Source organism: Lithobates pipiens, unplaced genomic scaffold (genome assembly GCF_037356315.1).
Source record: "Lithobates pipiens isolate NorthernLeopardFrog02 unplaced genomic scaffold, aLitPip1_a1.2 Scaffold_13, whole genome shotgun sequence".
Classification (NCBI taxonomy): domain Eukaryota; kingdom Metazoa; phylum Chordata; class Amphibia; order Anura; family Ranidae; genus Lithobates; species Lithobates pipiens.
The window spans coordinates 236279592-236302091 of record NW_027507718.1 but is presented as its reverse complement, the minus strand read 5'-3'; the positions used below and the strand labels follow the sequence as shown (position 1 = coordinate 236302091).

The 22500-nt window shown below is 42.8% G+C and overlaps 1 protein-coding gene across 14 annotated transcripts in view; it reads left to right on the top strand.

Annotated features, from left to right (window-relative positions):
* PTPN13 (protein tyrosine phosphatase non-receptor type 13) overlaps window positions 1-22500 on the top strand; it is a 413328-nt gene that overhangs the window by 101888 nt on the left and 288940 nt on the right. For all 14 annotated transcript variants that reach the window (XM_077476384.1, XM_077476379.1, XM_077476376.1 and 11 more), the window contains exon 3: window positions 20463-20632. In XM_077476384.1, the coding sequence (XP_077332510.1) occupies window positions 20463-20632 (170 nt within the window). The remainder of the gene's footprint in view (window positions 1-20462; window positions 20633-22500) is intronic.

Genomic DNA, 22500 nt, shown 5'->3' with positions numbered 1-22500 from the left:
TTCTTCAGCAGGGACAGGGAAGATGGTTAAAATTGAGGGGAAGATGGATGCAGCCAAATACAGGACCATTCTGGATGAAAACCTGTTGGAGTCTGCAAAAGACCTGAAACTGGGACGGAGATTTATCTTCCAACAAGACAATGATCCCAAACATACAGCAAAATCTACAAAGGAATGGTTCACAAATGAACGTATCCAGGTGTTAGAATGGCCAAGTCAAAGTCCAGACCTGAATCCAATCGAGAATCTGCGGAAAGAGCTGAAAACTGCTGTTCACAAACGCTCTCCATCCAACCTCACTGAGCTCGAGCTGTTTTGCAAGGAAGAATGGGCAAGAATTTCAGTCTCTCGATGTGCAAAACTGATAGAGACATACCCCAAGTGACTTGCATCTGTAATCGCAGCATAAGGTGGCTCTATAAAGTATTAACGCAAGGGGGCCGAATAATTTTGCATGCCCCACTTTTAATTTTTTTTTATTAAAGTTTCAAAAATCCAATAGATTTCGTTCCACTTCACAATTGTGTCCCACTTGTTGGTGATTCTTCACAAAAAATAAAAATTTTATATCTTTATGTTTGAAGCCTGAAATGTGGCAAAAGGTTGAAAAGTGCAAGGGGGCCGAATACTTTCGCAAGGCACTGTATATATTAGTGTGTGTGTGTGTGTGTGTGTGTGTGTGTGTGTGTGTGTGTGTGTGTGTGTATATCTATCTATATCTACACAGGATAGTAGGAGGAGAGTGCTGTGCAAGGCAGTTGCAGCCACCATCCATTACACGCTTATTATGAACGCTGCTCGGTCAGTGAACTACATGCAGCAGAAGGACATCCCTTCCCCGCTGCTTGTAACTTGCGGCAGGGCTATATGTTAAAAAAAACAACCTGCCCAGGGCAATAGGACTTTGCGCAACCCCTGTAACCGTGAATGGGCTGACAAATGTCCAAACATCAGGACACTATTTCTAGTTGCAAGTGCGACCTGATGGCTGAGGTTTGTCGAGTCTGGATTTAAACAATTAAAACGAGTAAAAAGGTACTTTTCTGAAATACCTCAAAAAGAAAATATACTGCATTTTGGCCACTAGATAGATTTGACATTCAAAGGAAGTCCTAGTATTAGAAAAAATATGAGGAAAATTTGTGCAGCCTGGACTAGGGCTGGATGGCTAGGCTACTTATTCTAAAATAATCCCTATGGTAGCTACTGCACTCTGTGTGAGAGAAATTCCCAGCTTCTTACCTGCAAAGAATGTATACAAATCCAAAAGTAGTATAGAGGCATTTTGAGCTATCCTCTGCAAGACCCGTGAGTGCTTCTATACTATTTCTGTAATATAAAGTAGAGCTGCGCGATTAATCGTTAAAAACACGCAATCTCTACTCACATCACTGTACCGATATCCTGTAACTGGGGTTTCTGTTTTGTGTGTTTTTTTTTTTTTTTTGTGTTTTTTGCTTTCTCCTGCTGTTTTTTTTTTTTTCCTTTTTCTTTTCTTTCCCTTTCTTGCCAGTATGTCTAATACAATGTGGAGATTGGCATCTGTTAATTGCTGGGCAATGTATTTTCTTTTCGCCCTTTGTATCCTGTATTTCTGTACACTAAAAATTTTAATAAAGACTATTTACAAAAAAAAACAAAAAAAACACGCAATCTCGATTCCACCCCCCCTTTATGATCTCTTCCGCTGAGAGTAGGCGATTCTTTCATATAAACAAGTGGAGAGATTATCTGCTCACTCAGCTGACAAAAGAAAGCATCCTGGGCAATCTGGCAAATGTAGAACTTGAAACATTTGTAACTAATGCTTACTTCTTAGATCAAAGGGAAAAAACTTCTTGTGTAAACAAATAATCTGGGCAGTCTGCCAAGCTTTCAAAGTGTAAATGCAGGAAGTTTAACCACTTAAAGTCTAAGGCCTTGTACACACGGTCGGACATTCTGACAACCAAATCCGTTGGATTTTGTCCGGATTTTGTCCGAAACTGTTGTATACACACGGTCCGGACGAAGTTGTTGGAAAATCCGATCGTTCAGAACGTGATTACGTTATTTCGTTACGACGGGACTACGTTCAGGCTAGTAGCCAATAGCTTTGATGTAGGAATTTGATCTGAGCATGCGTGGCACTTTGTCCGATCAGAATTCTCTACACATGATCGGAGTATGTCCAATCGGAGCAGTTTGTCGGAGAATATTTCCAGCAAGTTGGAAAATTTGGTCCGATGGATATCCCGACGGAAACATTCCGATGCATACCACACACAGTCGGAATATCCGACAAAACGGTCCGATAGGACACATTCCGTCGGAATCTCCGACCGTGTGTACAAGGGCTAAGTCTTTTTCTGACACTTCTTTCTTAAGTTAAAATCAATATTTTTTGCTAGACAATTACTTGGAACCAAACATATTTTTTTTATATATATATATATATATATATATATATATATATATATATATATATATATATATATATATATATATATATATATATATATTATAAAACCAGAGACCCTAGGGAATAAAATGGCAATTGCTGCAATATTTTATGTCACACTGTATTTGCCCAGCAGTCTTTCAAATGCAATTTTTTGGGAAAAAATACACTTCAATAAATATTAATAAAACAAAACCGTAAAGTTAGCACAATTTTTTTTGTTTTAATGTGAAAGATAATACGCTGCGAGAATAGTGAGAGAATCGTGATCTATCTTCTAAGCAAAAAAATTGTAATTCTCATTTTAGCTAGAATCGTGCAGCTCTAATATAAAGTATTTATAAAATCCAGTGAGCAGAACAGGACCCTCTTTATACTGGCCGCAGCAGGTATGCAGAATCAAGATCTCACCAATAGGGTCCCGGAAAGATGAAATAAGTTGTTCTTTAACCATCATCATCAACTGAAACATCTTTTTTTTTTTTTTAATGATCCGATCCGTTCATTGACTGAAGCTCCTGTATAAAATGCATTTGATTTCTAGAATATTAATACTTTGACTTTAACACGGTTGATCTTGTCTGGCTGTGAACTCTCAGGCAACACAATTTATTGTGTTAAGTATACGAATAATTATGATGAGCATTGTGTGACAGATTTTTAATCGAGGTCTCCTCTCAATGTTGTAAAAATCTCTGAGACTATAAAATAAGCTTTAGCCCACCACGAACAGACCACTGAAACTGAGGATTTGGAGGGCCACCAGATGGCATTCACTGACCTTTGGCCTTCTTTTACAGTGCGTATAAAGCTGTTAAAATAGCTTAAATGTGTGCATCTTTAGCTCACTTTTACATGAGCATCAGTGTATTTGTTGTACGTGTGATTTTTAAATTCCATTGGCGCCTGAGCATTTTGTAGCGTAAAGCTTGATGCTCCAAAGTGTTCAGGGAGAGAAAAAACAATGCATCTCTATGGTGGTGGGTTACATCTGCACTCCAAAACACCTGAAGCCAAACAATTCATTTTGTAGCTTGATACAGGTAGATTAATGCTTTTTGAGTGCCACAGAATTGCATTGGTGTGCACAAAAATGCACACTATGTTTTTGAGCTGATAAGTCCACACAGTATCAAATGTTGTCACAGATGATACTTTTCTCTGTAGGCTAATACAAAAAAGCCTGAAGCTCAAATGGTGTAACAAAATGCACAAAAACGTATTGTTCAGGTGTGAATGCAACCTCTTGTGGGTGCTTGCCTCAGTAGAGCAGGGGTCTCAAAGTACCGACCTGCGGACCAATTACAAATGGCCCGCAGGCAGGGCTGATCCTGGGCGGGTGTCGACTGCTGGGAGCTTTCTCTCTCTGATCCTGCCTCCGCTGCTGCAGCCCAGCGAGCACAGAACAGGAGAGCGGAGGGAAGATCTGCCCATCACCCCGCCAACCTGTTCTGTCGAGAAACGCCCCTATTGAATAGTGCACGGGCTCAAGGTGCATGCGCCCTTACGTAACATCGCAACAGCTGACTTTACCATCAGCTGTTGTGACGGCGAGATGGCACAGGTGCACGTTAGCCGACAGAATTGATTTTTTCTGTCAGATACGCGCTCCCGTGGCGAGTTCATGTCCATGATGGGTGGATTTCTACACGTTGAGGGCTGATTTTATGGGCACTTGAGGGCAGAATTACATGGCCAGTGGCTCAAAACTTTGTGATGGGCGGATTTCCACATTTCTTGTGGGCGGATTTATGGCCACTTTTGGGCGGAATTAGATGGCCAGTGCTGCAAAAAATATAACTCTGTGGTATTCCACCCTAAAGTACCCAAGAAATGTAAAAATCCGCCCATCAGAAAGTTTTATTTTTTTGCAGCACTGGCCATGTAATTTCGCCCCCAAGTGCCCATAAATCCACCCACAACGTGTAGAAATCTGCCCATCATGGACACAAACTCACGACGTGAGCGCAAACCACAATCTGACAAAAATAAATTACGTCTCCTATTGCACGCCTGCGCCGTCTCACGGTCACAACAGCTGATGGTAAAATCAGGTGTTTTGATATTACGTATGGTGCCTGCTTTGTGTATGCGCCCTTCGGCCCGGGCACAATTTGATGGTGTCATTTCTCAGTGACAGAACACCTGGACGAACTGCGCATGCGCCGTACGTAATAGCACAACAGCGCATTTTATGATCAGCTGTTGTGTCGGCGAGACAATGCCTGCGCACAATAGCCGACTGAAGACCTTTTTCAGTCAGATTGTGCCGAGGCACGTTCATGTAGGTGAGGGGTGGAATTTAACATGAAGGGGCGGATGTTTTCATTGATGGCCACTGCTGCAAAAATGGGGGCAGAGTTTTAAATGTTTAGCTAGCTAAATAGGCCCTCCAGGAAAAATAGCAGAAAAAAATCCTTGCCCTTCATGTTAAATTCCACCCCTCACCTACATAAACACTCCTTGGCAGTGCGAGGCACAATCTGACTGAAAAATGTCTTCAGTTGGTTATTGTACGCAGGTGTCGTCTTGCCGACACAACAGCTGATTGTAAAATCAGGGCTGCAAAAACGTCAGTAAAACAATGCTAAATATAGCGGCGCTTTACCGCCAATGCCCCAGTGTGAAAATAGCCATAGACTAGTGAGAATTCAACACACAAGTCCCATATAGCATTCACTGGGCAGCATATAGCCGCTATACATCAGTATGCTCCCCACCTCATGTATTACAGAAGGGGGAAGACATGAGGTGATGGAACGAAACCAGTCAGTGTGATGTCACCACGCAACTCTGTTGACCCTGCCTGGCCCACCCTCCCAACAATTGGAAGCAGGCTGGCTCTGCAGGACTTTAACCTCTCTGGGCTATTGAACTACGAAATAGGAACTGGCAAACACAGACTGCACACAGCATGAGGATTTGCAACAACCCCGATCCTGCGAGACATGAGGTGGTGAGCATTCGGATGTATAGCGGCTATATGCTGCCCATTGAATGCTATATGGCACTTGTATGTTGAGAATATATATATATATATAATCGTATTTATCGGGTTATAACACGCACCGGCGTATAACACGCACCCCAAGTTTAGGAGGGCATTTTAACCGGTTCCCGACCAGCGCACGACGATGTACGTCGACAGAATGGCACGGGCAGGCATATTGGCGTACAGGTACGTCCAATATTCAATGCCGCCCTGCCATCGGGAGAGCGCCGCCGGCGGCGCGCTCCTGCGCTGGTCGGGACCCCCGTGAGTCTGGTCGCGGGACTCGATCGCCGCGGGCATCCCCGCGATCGTCTCAAGGGACGGCTGAATGGAGGAAATGCCATGTAAACAGCATTTCTCCATTCTGCCTAGCAACTAGTGACGCTGATCTCTGCTCCATGTGATTGGAGCAGAGATCAGTGTTCACTAAATGAAAGCCCCCCCCCCCCCCCCCCCCACAGTTAGTAACACACCCCTACGAACACTTAACCCCTACACTGCCACCCACTGGTTAACCCCTTCACTGCCAGTGTCATTTACACAGGAATCACTGCATTTATATAGCAGTGATTACTGTATAAATGACAATGGTCCCAAAAATGTGTCAAAAATGTCCGATGGGTCCCCCACAATGTCGCAGTCACAATAAAAATCGCTGATCGCCGCCATTACTAGTAAAAAAAAAAAAAAAAAAAAATTATTAATAAAAATGCTATAAAACTATCCCTATTTTGTAAACGCTATAACTTTTGCGCAAACCAATCAATAATCGCTTATTGCTATTTTTTTTTTTAACCAAAAATATGTAGAAGAATACGTATCGGCCTAACCTGAGGGGGAAAAAAGTTTTTTTTTATATATTTTTGGGGGATATTTATTATACCAAAAAGTAAAAAATAAGTTTTTTTTCAAAATTGTCGCTCTATTTTTGTTTATAGCGCAAAAAATAAAAACCGCAGGGGTGATCAAATACCACCAAAAGAAAGCTCTATTTGTGGGAAAAAAAGGACGTCAATTTTATTTGGGAGCCACGTCGCAGGACCGTGCAATTGTCAGTTAAAGCGACGCAGTGCCGAATCGCAAAAAGTGGTCTGGTCTTTGACCAGAAAAATGGTCCGGTCTGTAAGTAGTTAACTAAAAAAGTTTTAGGAGGAAAGTTTAAGGAAAAAAAAAAACTTACATTTAAATGCCCGTCAATGCAGCCTTATCAGTGTGCATCTGCAGCCTTGTCCATCATTGCAGAATAATCAGTGTCATTTGCAGCTTGCCCAGCGCCGTTTGCAGCCTTGCAGAGTGTCATTTGCAGCCTTGCCCATGTTTAAATTTCCGGCCGCCGAAAAAGAGCGAGCGCTGCCGAAAAAGACCAATCCCGACTGTACTGTGCAGTCGGCTTGGCTCCGCTCGCAGTCCCGCCCAGTATGAGCGGGATTGCAAGCCGAGCCGAGTACACAGTACAGTTGGGCTCGGTCTTTTTCGGCAGCGCTCGCTCCAGAAACAGCAGGGAGGCGGGACTACGAGCGGAGCCGAGCAGTCGGCTCTGTCTTTTTCGGCGGCGCTCTGTCTTTTTCGGCGGCGCTCTGTCTTTTTCGGCGGCGCTCTGTCTTTTTCGGCGGCGCTCGGTATTTTAGACTCACAGACAGTGGGAATCGGCGTATAAAACACACCCACGACTTTCCCCCGATTTTAAGGGGGGAAAAAGTGCGTGTTATACGCCGATAAATACGGTATAATATGTATGCCTGCGAATCTCCTGTTGTGGGGTGGACTTATGTGACTGGTTCTGCTGTTTATCCATAGGCCCTATCCAAGATACAGCCAGCTACTCCCATTTCCACCCCACCCTTATCTCCCCATCCAGCCTGTATTACCCTCTTTGCGGTTTAATTGAACATTCAGCCTCAGCGGCATTCTATGTGGATTGCTGCACCCTTTTGATTAGAAAATTACCAGGGTTTTGGTCTTTGTGGATTGAGTGGCTTCACCATTTGAATAATCTCATCCTTTTCTTATCCTCTGACTGTTTAAGAACCCTTCTGTCCCCATAGACTTATTGCAGTGGGTACTGAAGGTGGTGGTTGTATAAGGTGTGCTGCCGGAAGGTTTCTGAGTTGTTTGACGTCATCATTTTTAATGTTTGCATCAGTGGTAGTTTTTTTGCATTTGTTCATTTTAACCATATTCAATAAAGTTGATTTTCTTTAAGTCCATGATGTGTTCCTTTTAGAAGCTTTCTTGGTGATCTCTAATCCCCATTTTTTTTTCTTGTTTGTGCACAACCATAAAGGGTTGTTGTAAACCCCTGGTAGTCACCCCCCCCCCCCCCCCCCCGTTTTACTCACCTGAGCCCCTTCATCTCTTTGTCGGACGCGCTGTCCCTCTCTCCATGGGGTCCCGGCTCTTGATTGGATAAATTGACAGCAGCGCAGCCATTGGCTCCCGCTGCTGTCAATCAAATTCAATGATGCAGGCACCAGGGTGCAGGATCAAATCCGGCATTTGTGTCTGTAGGTGCAAATGCTGGACTTGGGAGAGCGCCCTCAAGGTAACCACCTCAGGAGAGTGCTTCTCCTAAGGAGTTATCTGATAGGAGGAGCTGCGAGAGCCGCCGGGGGACGCCAAAAGAAATTGTGCGGGGCCACCCTGCGCACTAATTATTGGCCTCCCTGGGTGTCTTTTTATACATGTTTTTGAGTTACAAATAGTCATTTATCTCTAGCAATGCAGCATTTGGTGTGATCTGATGCCTATTAATTATTTTATTCTTGTATACAGTATACCGTATATACTCGAGTATAAGCCGAGATTTTCAGCCTCTTTTTTGAGGCTGAAAGTGCCCCCCTCGGCTTATACTCGAGTCATCGCTGTCTGCCTGCTCGATCAGCGTGTCGAGCAGACAGACAGCGGACATTCTACCCTTCAAACGCCGCGCCTCCGCCTCCGCCTTCGCCTGTGATAGGCGGAACACTGAATTTCCCAGCAGCCTGTGTTCCGCCTATCACGGACATCGTCTCATCCTCGTACTACGGACGAGGATGAGACGATGTCCGTGATAGGCGGAACACAGGCTGCTGGGAAATTCAGTGTTCCGCCTATCACAGGCGAAGGCGGAGGCGCGGCGTTTGAAGGGTAGAATGGCCGCCGAGGCGCCGACTAAGAGCGGCGATCCTGGCAAGGCACGGGACGGAGGCAAGGCAAGGCACGGGACAGGACGGAGGCAAGGCACGACACGGGACGGAGGCAAGGAGGCAAGGCACGGCACGGGACGGAGGCAAGGAGGCAAGGCACGGGACGGAGGCTCGGGACACAGGCTCGGGACACAGGTAGGCTGGACACACACACACACACACACACACACACACACACACACACACACACACACACACACACATGGACACACACACACAGGGATGGATGGATGGAGACACACACACAGGGATGGATGGATGGATGGAGACACACACACACAGGGATGGATGGATGGATGGACACACACACACACAGGGATGGATGGATGGATGGACACACACACACACAGGGATGGATGGATGGATGGACACACACACACACAGGGATGGATGGACGGACACACAGGGATGGACGGACACACAGGGATGGACGGACACACAGGGATGGACGGACACACACACAGGGATGGACAGGCATGTCTCACCCTCGGCTTATACACGAGTCAATAAGTTTGCCAGTTTTTTTGGGGGTAAATTGGGGGCCTCGGCTTATATTCGGGTCGGCCTATACTCGAGTATATACGGTATATCCCTGACATATTACACATCACTGTGCAGACATAACTTCACATTAGCATCTGCCTGAGCTGGATAACTATGCAGTGTATGTCACAAAGCTTGTATAAATATCCAAATACTGTATAGAAGATTTTAATAAGTTAGACTACTGGGTTTTTTTTTTTTTTTTTTTTTTATATATGTATCTTTCACTGGTGTATCTGCAGATGGTTATAGACCATGCAAAATCTAAGCAGCCTTGCCACGAGTAGGAAAGACTGAGCATTCTCTTGCTCATAAACCGTACAGTGGCACTCTTTAACTTAGTACAATGACCAATCCTATATTATCATGCTACATAGACTGTTTGAAAGAAAATCATTTGCATGACTGTATAATCCTGTATACTTTTTCTTAAGTAGTATTCGCTGGTAAGTTGCTGACACTTTGACTTTGTATTAGGGCTGCAACTAACGATTATTTTCATATTATTGTTTCGATTAATCGGTTAATAACCTTAAAAAAAAAAAAGTGGGTCAAATTGACGTTCATTTTCAACAACAGTGACAGGAAAATTTGGAAATAATAGAAAACTTCTCAGTCAAAGGAATTTGCAGACAGTGTATGTGGTTTTTGTTCAGAAATGAAGTGAAAATTTCAAATAAAATTCTTTCAGTGAATGAATATTTGAATATCTGAATATTTTCACCTGAAAATTGATCTGTGAGGCCAGCATAAGGCTCGGCACACCTATGCAGTTTTTGCTTTTGATCTGTTCCTGCAGTACTTTTTGCTGTGCGTTTTTTGATTTTTGTGCATGTGATTTTACTGCAATTTGCATTTTTTGTATTTTTTTTTTGGGCAGATTAAAAAACACAAGTTGTTGCAAAAACGCATTACATTCTTTTCTGCATCTTCTCCATTGAAGTATATTGAACCAAAAAAAGCACCATTTAAAAGTCCCTGACCCTTTCCAAATATGCAGCAGCTGAAAAAAGCACAGATGTGAACGTGTCCCATAGGAATCCATGTAAATGAACTGTAGTGCGTTTCTGCAAAAAGCACCATTAAACATATAGATGTGAACCAGGTCTAAGATGTTTAGTAACATAATGGGGTTAAGAAGACTAAAATTAGACCTTTTATAGTACAAAAAAAAGCACATAACTACTGGAAGGGGTTAATTTTACTGAAGAACAGTGAACATATTTACAGTAGTGATTATATTTTTGTACTATAAAGAGCTCATTTTTAGTTTTTTTTTTTTTTTTTTTTTTTTTTTTTTTAACCCCATTATGTTACTGGACGATTAATCGATTATGAAGATGGTAATCGATTCATTTCATAATCGATTAGTTGTCGATTAATCGATTATTTGTTTCAGCCCTACTTTGTATTGGCCTGTGTAACTGATTTTCAGCTACATTTTGTGATTATTTTATGTTTTTATGACTTCTGGCTAGATTTGTGTAAAATGGCTCTATTTCTATTTTTATTGACCCAACCAGTAGTGGTTTATTACATATGCATGAAGATTTTTCAAAAAATATCTAAATCACACATCCTTAAAAAGTTCCACAGCTTGTGATACTCGATTTTCTTAGTCATTGCTGACACTGTTTGGATGAGCCATGAAATATACAAAACATGTTTACATTGAAAGCATTTATTTGTTAATATGGAATTATGGGATATACACCCATATGTAATCGCTCCCAATTACACACCTTACACCTACCTACTCAATACTGTGTAAAGTATGTAGACTCATCACCCACTTTATATTTTACATATAATATGTTGTAACCTGTAACATATATTACAAATATGTTTCTGCCTAATAGATGGTTTACTCTGTTGCACAGCCATCTTTAATTTATGTAAAACATTGACAAGCTTACAAGTTCTCAACATTTGTAAGGATATTGGGTTTAGGTAGTAATAGTGATAGTGATAGTAATAGCTGAACATAATTGGGGTAGGTTTGGCAAACTCTGCTAAGTCTAAATGCAGATCAGGGAACCCCGGTAAAATCAGATAGACAAGTCATAGAAATCCGTAATGGCCATTTTCTAGGCTAATAGGCAAATAATTGTCAAACAAGGGCATTGGTAGCTGGACACTGTTCTGGGGGACGTCTACCAAAACAAAATTTCCATTTGGCTGGAACAGTGATTTTAATGCTTAAAGTGAAACATTTAAAAAAATACTACATTTCTTTAGACAAGCTTGGAGGAATTCCCCGAACCTGTCTGTAAAGTGGCTGAATTAAAAAAATATATACATGTTAATGAGAGATCCCACGCACAAAAAAAAAATCCCCAAAAAATCCCTATTAAGGTGAAAAACCGCCTAGCCGCCCCCCCCCCCTCCCGTTTTACTTACCTGAACCCCTTCATTTAGTTGGCGGGGATGCGCGGGCTGTCTCTCCATGGGCTCCCGGCTCTTGATTGGATAGATTGATAGCAGCGCAGCATTGCCTCCCGTTGCTTTAAATTAAATCCAATGACGCCACAAGGTAATCCCCCAGAGTTAGGGGGTTATCTGATGCGAGAAGGAGCTGCGAGAGCTTCCAGGGGACTCCAGAACAGCAGGTTCGGGGCCACTCTGTGCAAAACAAGCTGCACAGTGGAGGGAAGTATGATATGTTTGTTTAAAAAAAAAATGTAAAAAAATACCCTTACAATCACTTTAAATTTCTATAACAGACCCTTCAGCCTATGGGGGAATCCCATCCATACTCTAAAATAAAAACATAAATGCCCCACCCCAAAAAAAAATCCATATCACACCCTTATCTGAGCATACAGCTTAACACCATGAATTTCCAGTCCCATCATTCCTCATGAACTATACCAGACCATGAACAAAAAAGTACCCCCTAAGTGGGACTTTGACAGACCACCAACACATGCAAAGAAAGTATAAAATATATTTTTTGATACACAAAGTAATAAAAACAGGGACAGACGACTAGCATCTGAACAATAAGAATATGCAATACAATACAAATAGAAAATACAATAAACCATGATAACAACACTTATGCTCTCATAGGGATTGGATATTCCAAGACCCGACGCGTTTCCAGTTTTCATCAGGGGTGGAGAGTAAAGGAAAATCCAATATGGTAATAGCTCATGATTAAGCCACTCCTCAGTGAGAGGTAGAAATATTAGTACAAAGGCAGCCAGACCACAATGTCAAATCCCTAGTGATGACCACGGATGTTAGCACATCCCTCTGCAGAAAGTGGAAGCTGAAGTGGGTACTGCAAATTATGCATCCACTGGCTCCCTAAGGTAATGTGGGGTAAAATGGACCCCACACCAAGGTAAATCCAAACCCATAATGTGGCCCCCAGGAGGTCCCCTATCCATGTGGATCCCTTATTGAGATACCTAGGAAACGCTGATGTATGGTATCCCGTCTGGTTCCAATGCTCTCCGAGCCCGGGAGATGGGGAGCCAGTGGATACGTAATTTGCAGTACCCACCTCAGCTTGCACTTTCTGCAGAGGGATGCGCTGACATCCGTGGTCGTCACTAGGGATTTGACATTGTGGTCTGGCTGCCTTTGTACTAATTAATATTTCTACCTCTCACTGAGGAGTGGCTTAATCATGAGCTATTACCATATTGGAGTTTCCTTTGCTTGAAAACTTTCATCAGGGGTGGAGAGTAAAGCTGGAAACGCGTCGGGTCTTGGAATATCCAATCCCTATGAGAGCATAAGTGGTGTTATATGGTTTATTGTCTTTTCTATTTGTATTGTATTGCATATTCTTATTGTTAAGATGCTAGTCATCTGTCCCTGTTGTTATTACTTTGTGTATCAATAAATATGATATTTTATACTTTCTTTGTGTGTGTTGGTGGTCTGTCAAAGTCCCACTTTGGGGGTACTTTTTTGTTCTACATATACGGATGGGACCACCACACTGGTTTTGCTGACACAGTGGGAAGCCTCTTCTTTTTTTTTTTTTTTGTATACCAGACCATGTGACCTCAACATGGGAAGGGTACCTTTTCCAGAGAGAACCCCTGGACGAATTAACCTGGCCCTCATATTGATGAGGACAAGGGCCTCATCCCCACAACCTTGGCCAGTGGTTGTGGAGGACTTGTATGAATCTGAAAGCGCCCTTTAAGATATGGGGTCCCCACTTATTCAGCAAAAAAGCTACAATAATTAAACATACAGAACAGATTTTGTCAAGTCCTTTATAAAATGTCCCAAATGTAAATGCGTAATCAATCACATCATCCAGCCTTACAGATCTATGTCTGTCATGAAGAGAATGACCCCAGGCCAAATAAAAAAAAAGCATGCTGGCTACCATCATGATCCACACAATGACTTCTCATCGTGAATGACAGTTCCCTAGTTTATAGCTGAATGCAAACAAAGTGTTGGTAGGTATCTTGGGCGATGTATTGACCAAATAAGGACATGACTGTATTTAGTCATTTGTCACCTGGGATCCCCTGTGAAGACACTGACCCAGTATGGCCCCAGTACCGTTTTTTTTTTTTTCTTGTGTTTTTATTTTTTTCTTTGTTTTTTTTTATTTGTTTTTTTTTTTGTGTGGGGTTCCCCCTTGAAATCCATACGAGACTGGAAAGAATCTGGTACATAATTTGGGGGCTGCTCTGCTATGTGTAAGTTAAGGTCTTCACCTTTACAGAAAACAATTAAAGGTGAACTAACACCTTACACCCTCCATCAAACCCCACCCCAGGCCCCTGCTGTATATACCTACCTCCATGAATACTGAGCTTGTCAGTACCCATGCAGCTTGTGCAGCGGTCAGAGGATTTGAAATTCCCACTCGTGTCCTGCTTCTTTCTGCAGTGCTTCTGGAACGGATCAGAACAATTTTGATAGGTCAGTATCGGCAGAGGGCATCACTCTAATCCATCCTGACAGCGCTGCAGAAGGAAGAGAAAGAAAAGCAGCGATTTTTTACATCCCAGTGGCTTTATGGTTAGCACTTGTGCCTTACAGCACTAGCATCCTCTGTTTGAATATTAACCAGAGCGCTAACTGCATGTAATTTGTATGTTCTCCCCATGCCTGCAAGGGTTTCCACCAGGGACTCTGGTTTCTTCCTACACTCCAAAGACATGCTGGTAGGTTAATTGGCTCCTGTCTAGAATGTGTGTATGTATGAATGTGAGGTAGAGATGGATAAAAATATATGTATATATGTAAAAGTGCAACATAAATTGTTGACACTGTATAAAGCTATGCAGTTTAAAAACATCTACACGGTTAATCTCTTATTGATGAATAGGAATGAGCTGACGACCACCCGATTCAGTTCGCACCAGAACATCCGGAACAGGCAAAAGGTTCAGAAGAACACGAACACTGTTAGTCTATGTAAAATGTAAAAAAAAAAAAAAAAAATGGCATAGGGTCTGACCCCAAAGCACCTTGTCCCCATGTTGATGGGGATAAGGGCCTCGCCCTCATCCCCACAACCCTTACCTGGTGGTTGTGAGGGTATGCGTGCGTGGGGCTTATCGGAATCTGGAAGCCCCCTTTAACAAGGGGAACCCCTGATCCCAGCATCCGCCCCATGTGAATTGGTAATGGAGTACATCGTACCCCTACTGTTTCACAAAAAGTGTCAAAAATTGTAAAAAAAAGACAGCTTGGGGCAAGTCCTTTATTAAAAAATAAAATAAAAATGTCCTGCAATGTAAATTAATGCCAACCAATGGACCAAAAAAAAAGCCGCAACCATTCCGCCTCCATGGGAGGCTCCCGCTGATTGACGCTTCTTCTCTGTGACAGTTCTTATATAGCTACGAGTGGGGCGATCCAGTGATGTAAACGGGTGACCCCTCCCTCCTCGGACGTCACGAGGAAGCTCTCTTTACTCTGAGCCATCTGATCCGCCCAGACGGAAGGGGACAGATCCCCTTCTGTTTTTTATAGGATTGGCGATAGGTGTAAACAGTCTAAAGTTCTTTTACATCTGCTGCTCCATAGAGGTAAATGGAGGGTCCAATTGGGTCCGCATTAAAAACAGACAGGCAGACCAAATTGAACTGATCATGTGAAAAAGGGGCCAAAGGATGCTTTCACACTGATGTGCTGTGGTTTACCCACACCATGGGTGCAGGGCATTTGTGGCTTTCCTGTGGGTTAGCTGCACTTTGCTGTAGACATCTATTATATCCTGCAGGTGTTGTACACTTTTTGAATGTGCACAAAAACTCATGTATTCGGGTAATAACAGAAGTTTATGGCTCAGTGCAGGTAACATGCCTAAAGAAGCCATCGCTATACAGGAAGCATCGGCTTATGCGGCTCCACTCCTGCGACCATGCTTCCTCTAGCGACGGCTTTACTCAGAATACTAAGACCCCTTTCACATTGAAGACCACCCCACGCGAGCAGTTAAGCACTGCTCGTTTTAGTGGAGCTTTACCAGTGCTGAGCGGGCGCAGGGAGCTTTTAACCCCAAAGAAAGGGTTAACGAGGGGTTAAAAGCACCCGAAAAGCACTGCTGCCTGAAGTTCTTTGCAGGCACTTCGGCAGCATTGCCCATTGATTTCAATGGCAGGGACGGTGCAGACTCGGTGTAAACACTGCTCTTGCAGGACTGTTTTTTTTTTTTTTTGTTTTTTTTTGTTTTTTACATCCTGCAAGCTCACCGCCCCATTGGGAAAGCACTCGGGCTTTCACACTGGGAAGGCATGGGAGGCACTTTACAGGTGGTGTTTTCAGCGCCAAAATGCCTGTAAAGCACCTTCAGTGTGAAAGGGGTCTCAAAAGGGGGTGTATAAAGGGTAGGCTAACAGGGAACCAATGGTCAAGGTTTGGATAACTACAATATTGACTATTAAATGGTCATTGGAAAGTCCAAAAGATGCTGCACTGTACAGTTGCTGCCTGCTGCGGGAGCTCAAAGCAACTCTGTAAGACCCCTTTCACACGGGCTGTGCAGGCGTTAGTGGTAAAGCTCCGCTAATTTTAGCGCAGCTTCAATGCTGTTATGGCGGCGCTTTTCAGCTACTAGCGGGGTGCTTTTAACCCCTGCTAGTGCCCGAAGAAAGGGGTAATCGGGCCGTGTTGCGCCGCATTAATTTCAATGGGCAGTGGAGGAGTGGTGTATAAACTGCTCCTGCACCGCCCAAAAGATGCTGCTTGCAGGACTTTTTTTTCCGATCTTGCAATCACACCGCCCCAGTGTAAAAGCACTTGGGCTTTCACCCTGGGGTGGCTTGAGAGGCAATTTTAGGCCCTTTTACAGGTGCTATTTTTAGCGCTAAAATGCCTAAAGTGTGAAAGGGGTCTTAAGATCAGAGCAAAGAAGGAGAGCAGCACCATCTGAGTGCAGTATATAAAGGCAACATTTTTATACAAAAAGTAAGCCACTCACAAAGATAATACTTATAACAAGGACTTAACTGGCGCTCACTGCTGCATTCTATGTCCAGTTCGGTGTGTATGGTGTTCGTCCATCTGGGCCACACTGGTGGTGTCCAGGGCTGCCGACTGGTGTGGATCCACAGATGACAGCTGATGCTGTCAGATCCAGGAGAGGGAGGCAGGAAGCGTGGCGCTCTTGCTGACCCGCCATTGCAGAGCAAGAGGTCACGGGCCACATCATGTGGCACCCCTGTTTTAAACAAATATGAAAATGAGAGGTTCTGGAGTTCATAGCAGACATTACAAGGAGGCAATACAACATAGTAAAAAATGTTTTTATGAAAAATAGGCTACATGGCCAATAAGTAGTGGAAATGTATGGGTTATTATTGGAGAATAAGTAATTTAGTGTCACTTTAATGCAGAGTTTGCTTGGGCTACTATGTGGCAAATAGGGATGCACCGCTATATCGCTTGCCAAAAATGATTGGTGGAAAATAGGTTATTGCACTTTTAAAAGGGGAAATGCTGATAATGGCATGCTATGTTTTTATTGACTTCAATTCAAAATCGTATCCCAATTGGCTTTAATGCAAAATCACGTCCCATAGACGTCAATGCAAAAATTCCCCTTTATTGAAGTCAATGTACGTGGTACGTGATCTGGTACTTTCTTGTCTGGGGAAAATGCGATGTCCACCAAAATCCACCGATCATTTAGGAGAAAGGCAGCATTTAGGAGAAAGGCAGGTCTGTGAGAGGGGACAGGAACTGTGTGTACCTTCCCCTAGTCCGGTGATAGCAAACCTTGGCACCCCAGATGTTTTGGAACTACATTTCCCATGATGCTCAACTACACTGCAGAGTGCATGAGCATCATGGGAAACGCAGTTCCAAAACATCTGGGGTGCCAAGGTTCACCATCACTGCCCTAGTCAAAGCACATCCCCCACAGTTAATCACTCCCAGGGAACACAGTTGACCCTTTGATCGCCCCTGATGTTAACCCCTTCCCTGCCAGTGTCATTAGTACAATGACCGTGTATATATTTTAGCACTGATTACTGTATTGGTGTCACTGATCCCCAAAAAGTGTCAGGTGTCTGATTTCTCCACCGCATAAGCTGCTGTTTGCTGCCATTATTAATAAAAAAATAAATAAAAATGATAAAAAGAAATAAAAAATATACCATAGCTTTTAGCTGCTATAACTTTTGCGCGGACCAATCAATATACACACATTCGGATCTTTTTTTTTTTTATTATTTTTTTTTTTTTTTTTTTTACAAAAACATATATCAGACTATCACATATTGGCCTAAATTGATAAAGAAATGTGATTTTTTTTTTTTTTTTTTTGGATATAGTGCAAAAAATAAAAACTGCAGAGGTAATCAAATACCACCAAAAGAAAGCTCTATTTGTGGGGGGGGGGGGGGGTGCATGCACGTGCAATTGTCAGTGAAATCAGCACAGTGTCGTATCATGAAGTGGGGGGGGGGGGGGTACAAAGTTAACTTATTTGGTAGCTTTATTCTCAAATCTAGCAAGATGGCGCTCACCAGTTGACAGAGCCGATTGCCAAAATGTTCTCTACCAAGCCCACGCATGCGCTTTGCACTTCCCAGGCTTGCATTTTGGAAGTTTATCCTGAGCATCTGACTTGGATGATCAAGCAATTTGAATATCTACGAAATCAGAGACAAAATTGTATTTTGCGATATTAACTGCTTTCCCGTTAGCTCTTACAGAAGAGTTTTCCTTATGCCTTGTACACACGGTCGGACATTCCGACTACAAAATCCATCGGATTTTTTCCACCGCATTTTGTCCAAAACTTGTATTGCATACACAGACGCACAAAGTTGTCGGAAAATCCGATCGTTCTGAACGAGGTGACTTCAAACATGTACGTTGGGACTATAAACAGGCCAGTAGCCAATAGCTTTTGTCTTAGTTTATTCTGAGCATGCATGGCACTTTGTCCGTCGGAATTGTCTACACACGATCGGAATTTATGCGATCGGATTTTGTTGTCGGAAATTTTTAGATCCTGCTCTCAAACTTTGTGCTTCGGAAAATCCGACAGAAAAAGTCAGAGCCCACACACAATCAGAATTTCCAACAACTTACTTTTCTATCGGAATTTCCGACCGTGTGTTCAGGGCATTACACTTTATTAGGTTTATAGCAGCACTGGTATGTTTGCTCTGCAACCGCTTGAGCATTTATACTACGTAAATACTAACCTATAATCCCTCAAATACATGTGCAAAAATACCAGCAAAGCTCATCAGAATAATATACAGTGGTGTGAAAAAGTGTTTGCCCCCTTCCTCATTTCCTGTTCCTTTGCATGTTTGTCACACTTAAGTGTTTCGGAACATCAAACCAATTTAAACAATAGTCAAGGACAACACAAGTAAACACAAAATGCAATTTGTAAATGAAGGTGTTTATTATTAAAGGTGAAAAAAAATCCAAACCATCATGGCCCTGTGTGAAAAAGTGATTGCCCCCTAAACCTAATAACTGGTTGGGCCACCCTTAGCAGCAACAACTGCAACCAAGCGTTTGCGATAACGTGCAATGAGGCTTTTACAGCGTCCTGGAGGAATTTTGGCCCACTCATCTTTGCAGAATTGTCCTAATTCAGTTACATTAGAGGGTTTTCGAGCATGAACGGCCTTTTTAAGGTCATACCACAACATCTCAATAGGATTCAGGTCAGGACTTTGGCTAGGCCACTCCAAAGTCTTCATTTTGTTTTTCTTCAGCCATTCGGTGGTGGACTTGCTGGTGTGTTTAGGATCATTGTCCTGCTGCAGAACCCAAGTTCGTTTCAGCTTGAGTACACGAACAGATGGTCGGACATTCTCCTTCAGGATCTCTTGGTAGACAGCAGAATTCATAGTTCCTTTTATCACGGCAAGTCTTCCAGGTCCTGAAGCAGCAAAACAGCCCCAGACCATCACACTACCACCACCATATTTTACTGTTGGTATAATGTTCTTTTTATGAAATGCAGTGTTCCTTCTACGCCAGATATACTTGGACACACACCTTCCAAAGAGTTCCACTTTTGTCTCATCGGTCCACAGAATGTTGTCCCAAAAGTCTTGGGGATCATCAAGATGTGTTGTGGAGAAATTGAGACGAGCTTTGATGTTCTTTTTGCTCAGCAGTGGTTTTCTCCTTGGAACTCTGCCATGCAGGCCATTTTTGCCCAGTCTTTTCCTGATGGTGGAGGCATGAACGCTGACCTTAACTGAGGCAAGTGAGGCCTGCAGTTCCTTGGACGTTGTTGTGGGGTCTTTTGTGACCTCTTGGATGAGTCGTCGCTGCGCTCTTGGGGTAATTTTGGGCGGCCGGCCACTCCTGGGAAAGTTCACCACTGTTCCATGTCTTCGCCATTTGTGGATAATGGCTCTCACTGTGGTTCGCTGGATTCCCAAAGCTTTGGAAATGGCTTTATAACCCTTTCCAGACTGATAGATCTCAATTACTTTCTTTCTCAATTGTTCCTGAATTTCTTTGGGTCTCGGCATGATGTGTAGCTTTTAAGGATCTTCTGGTGGACCTTACTGTGTCAAGCAGCTCCTATTTAAGTGATGCCTTGATTGTGAACAGGTGTGGCAATAATCAGGCCTGGGTGTGGCTAGAGAAATTGAACTCAGGTGTGGACAACCACAGTTATAGTATGTTTTAACAAGGGGGCAATCACTTTTTCACACACACACATGAGCTGAATTAATTTCTAAAGCCAATTTCTAAATGTACAGAAAACAAAAGTTTCCGGATTTTCACTTGCATTATTTTTTTTTTTTTTTTTTAATTGCCATATTGGAACTTTTACCTTTCTTATTTATTTATTTTTTACCTTGTGTTTCTGTTTTTACAGCTGATCCTGCAGCTCTTGGATTTATCATCTCCCCTTGGTCTCTCCTGCTGCTGCCCTCTGGAAGCATATCATTTACAGATGAAAATGTTTCCAATCAAGATTTGCGTGCCTTCACTGCACCTGAGGTTCTCCAAAGCAAGTCCTTGTCTTCTCTCGCAGATATTGAAAAGGTAACTTTCTTTCAGTCACACTGATAATTGACTGCTAAAACAGTCTGTTGCCATTAGGAGGAGAAATGCAAAATAAATTCCACCTATTACCTGAAGGACATATAGAAATGAAGACATTTTTCAGTCACTGCAAGGTCACATAGTAAATAGTTGCTTTCTTTGTTCCCTGTTCACACCACAATGCTGGGGCCATGAATGACGTGTATATGTACAATAAGGTTTTAAAAATAAACAAGAGAATGCTAAATCGAAAAAGCTAACCGTTTCTTCCTTGCATGGTAAAACACTAGACTAAAAGGTCTGATGTCACCCGCAAACCACCTTTATCCCAATATATGCAAAAAAATACAAGAAATTGCCCTGGGACTTTAAATGAGGTACATGCAGTTAGCCAACAATTGACAGAGTAAATGCAGTATCAAAATTTATTAAAAATGTCATGCAAACATAAACAACATGAATCATAACCAAGCCACTAAAATTATGCATACAGTAAAAAATGTCATTACACGTTTAGGCCAGGTTCACACCGCTGCGATGCGGGAACGCCGCGAATCCGCGGCGTTTTCCCGCATCGCACGACTCCCGCCGGCAGTTCACACTGCCCTATGCGAACGGCTGGGAGTGTCAATGATATGTTAATGACACCCCCAGATCCGATCGCATATTGCAGTGCGATCTGCCGACTCGCACAAGAATCGGATCGCATGGTGTGAACGCCCATGCGATCCGATTCTGTTGCGGACGAAAAAAAGGGTCCCGTGCGAGTTTGCTGCGGGACCGCTGCGAGTTCAGCCATACTATCTGTATGGCTGAACTCGCAGCGCTACGGAGATCGGATGTGATTTGCGGTGTGAATCACATCCGAAACTCCCCCCGCAGCAGTGTGAACCCAGCCTTAATGATATAAAATTTAAATGGAAACGTACACAGGCATGAAAAGTATCCCAACACATTTTGCACGACCATGCTCGCTTCATCAGGGGTAGATGCATGTGTAGTACATCTGTAGGGGGTAAAATGAACCAAATAAGTATCACCACAGAGAGGGTATTGTGACAGTTAGTCAGGAGGCTCCAAAACGCATGGCCCTATACTCGCCAAAGGCTGGATTAGACTACAAAATGCTGAATACCCAGAGGCGGCAGTAATGAGCATGACATGTTTGTTTGCTTGACAATATTAATACATTTTGAGACTAATTTACTCTGTCAATTGTTGGCTAACCACATTCACCTCATACACACAAAATAAAAGTCTTGGTCGATTTCCTGTATTTTGTTGATAAAACTTTAGCTAGACCTTTTTAGCTTGAACGTATCCATGCTTTTTATGAAGTGTGATTGTGTTTACACCTATAATAAATATATATAGGTAGTGTAGAAGCTAAAAGTACATCAAATTGTAAGTGAGTTACACCTGAGTGTTTCTCAAGTGCCATTTATATCTAAGTCTGAGATGGGTTGATTTGTACCTTCGTACCAGTATGGTTACTATTAACTGGTTCTTTGCATAAAGTCTCCATCTGTATAAACAAATGCCCACATTCAGAGAAGATGAAACCTGATCTGCTTATTATCATGCTGCGTGTGGAAAGTAGATGTACAGATAATAGTTTCTGTGGCTGGGGTAGTTGATAGTATATAACACACAAATTTAAGAATTTCCCAAGCAAAAGGTGCTGCGCATCCTGGTGACCATTATCGTTGGAACTGAAAGTGATGGAAAATCCTAAATTTTTAGCTGTCGTTGAATAGGAATAGAGAAGATGTGTTCCAATGAGAAAACTCGTTCTGGTTACAGATGTCTAATGCCGCGTACACACGGTCGGAGAATCCGTCGGAATGCGTCTTATCGGACCGCGTCGT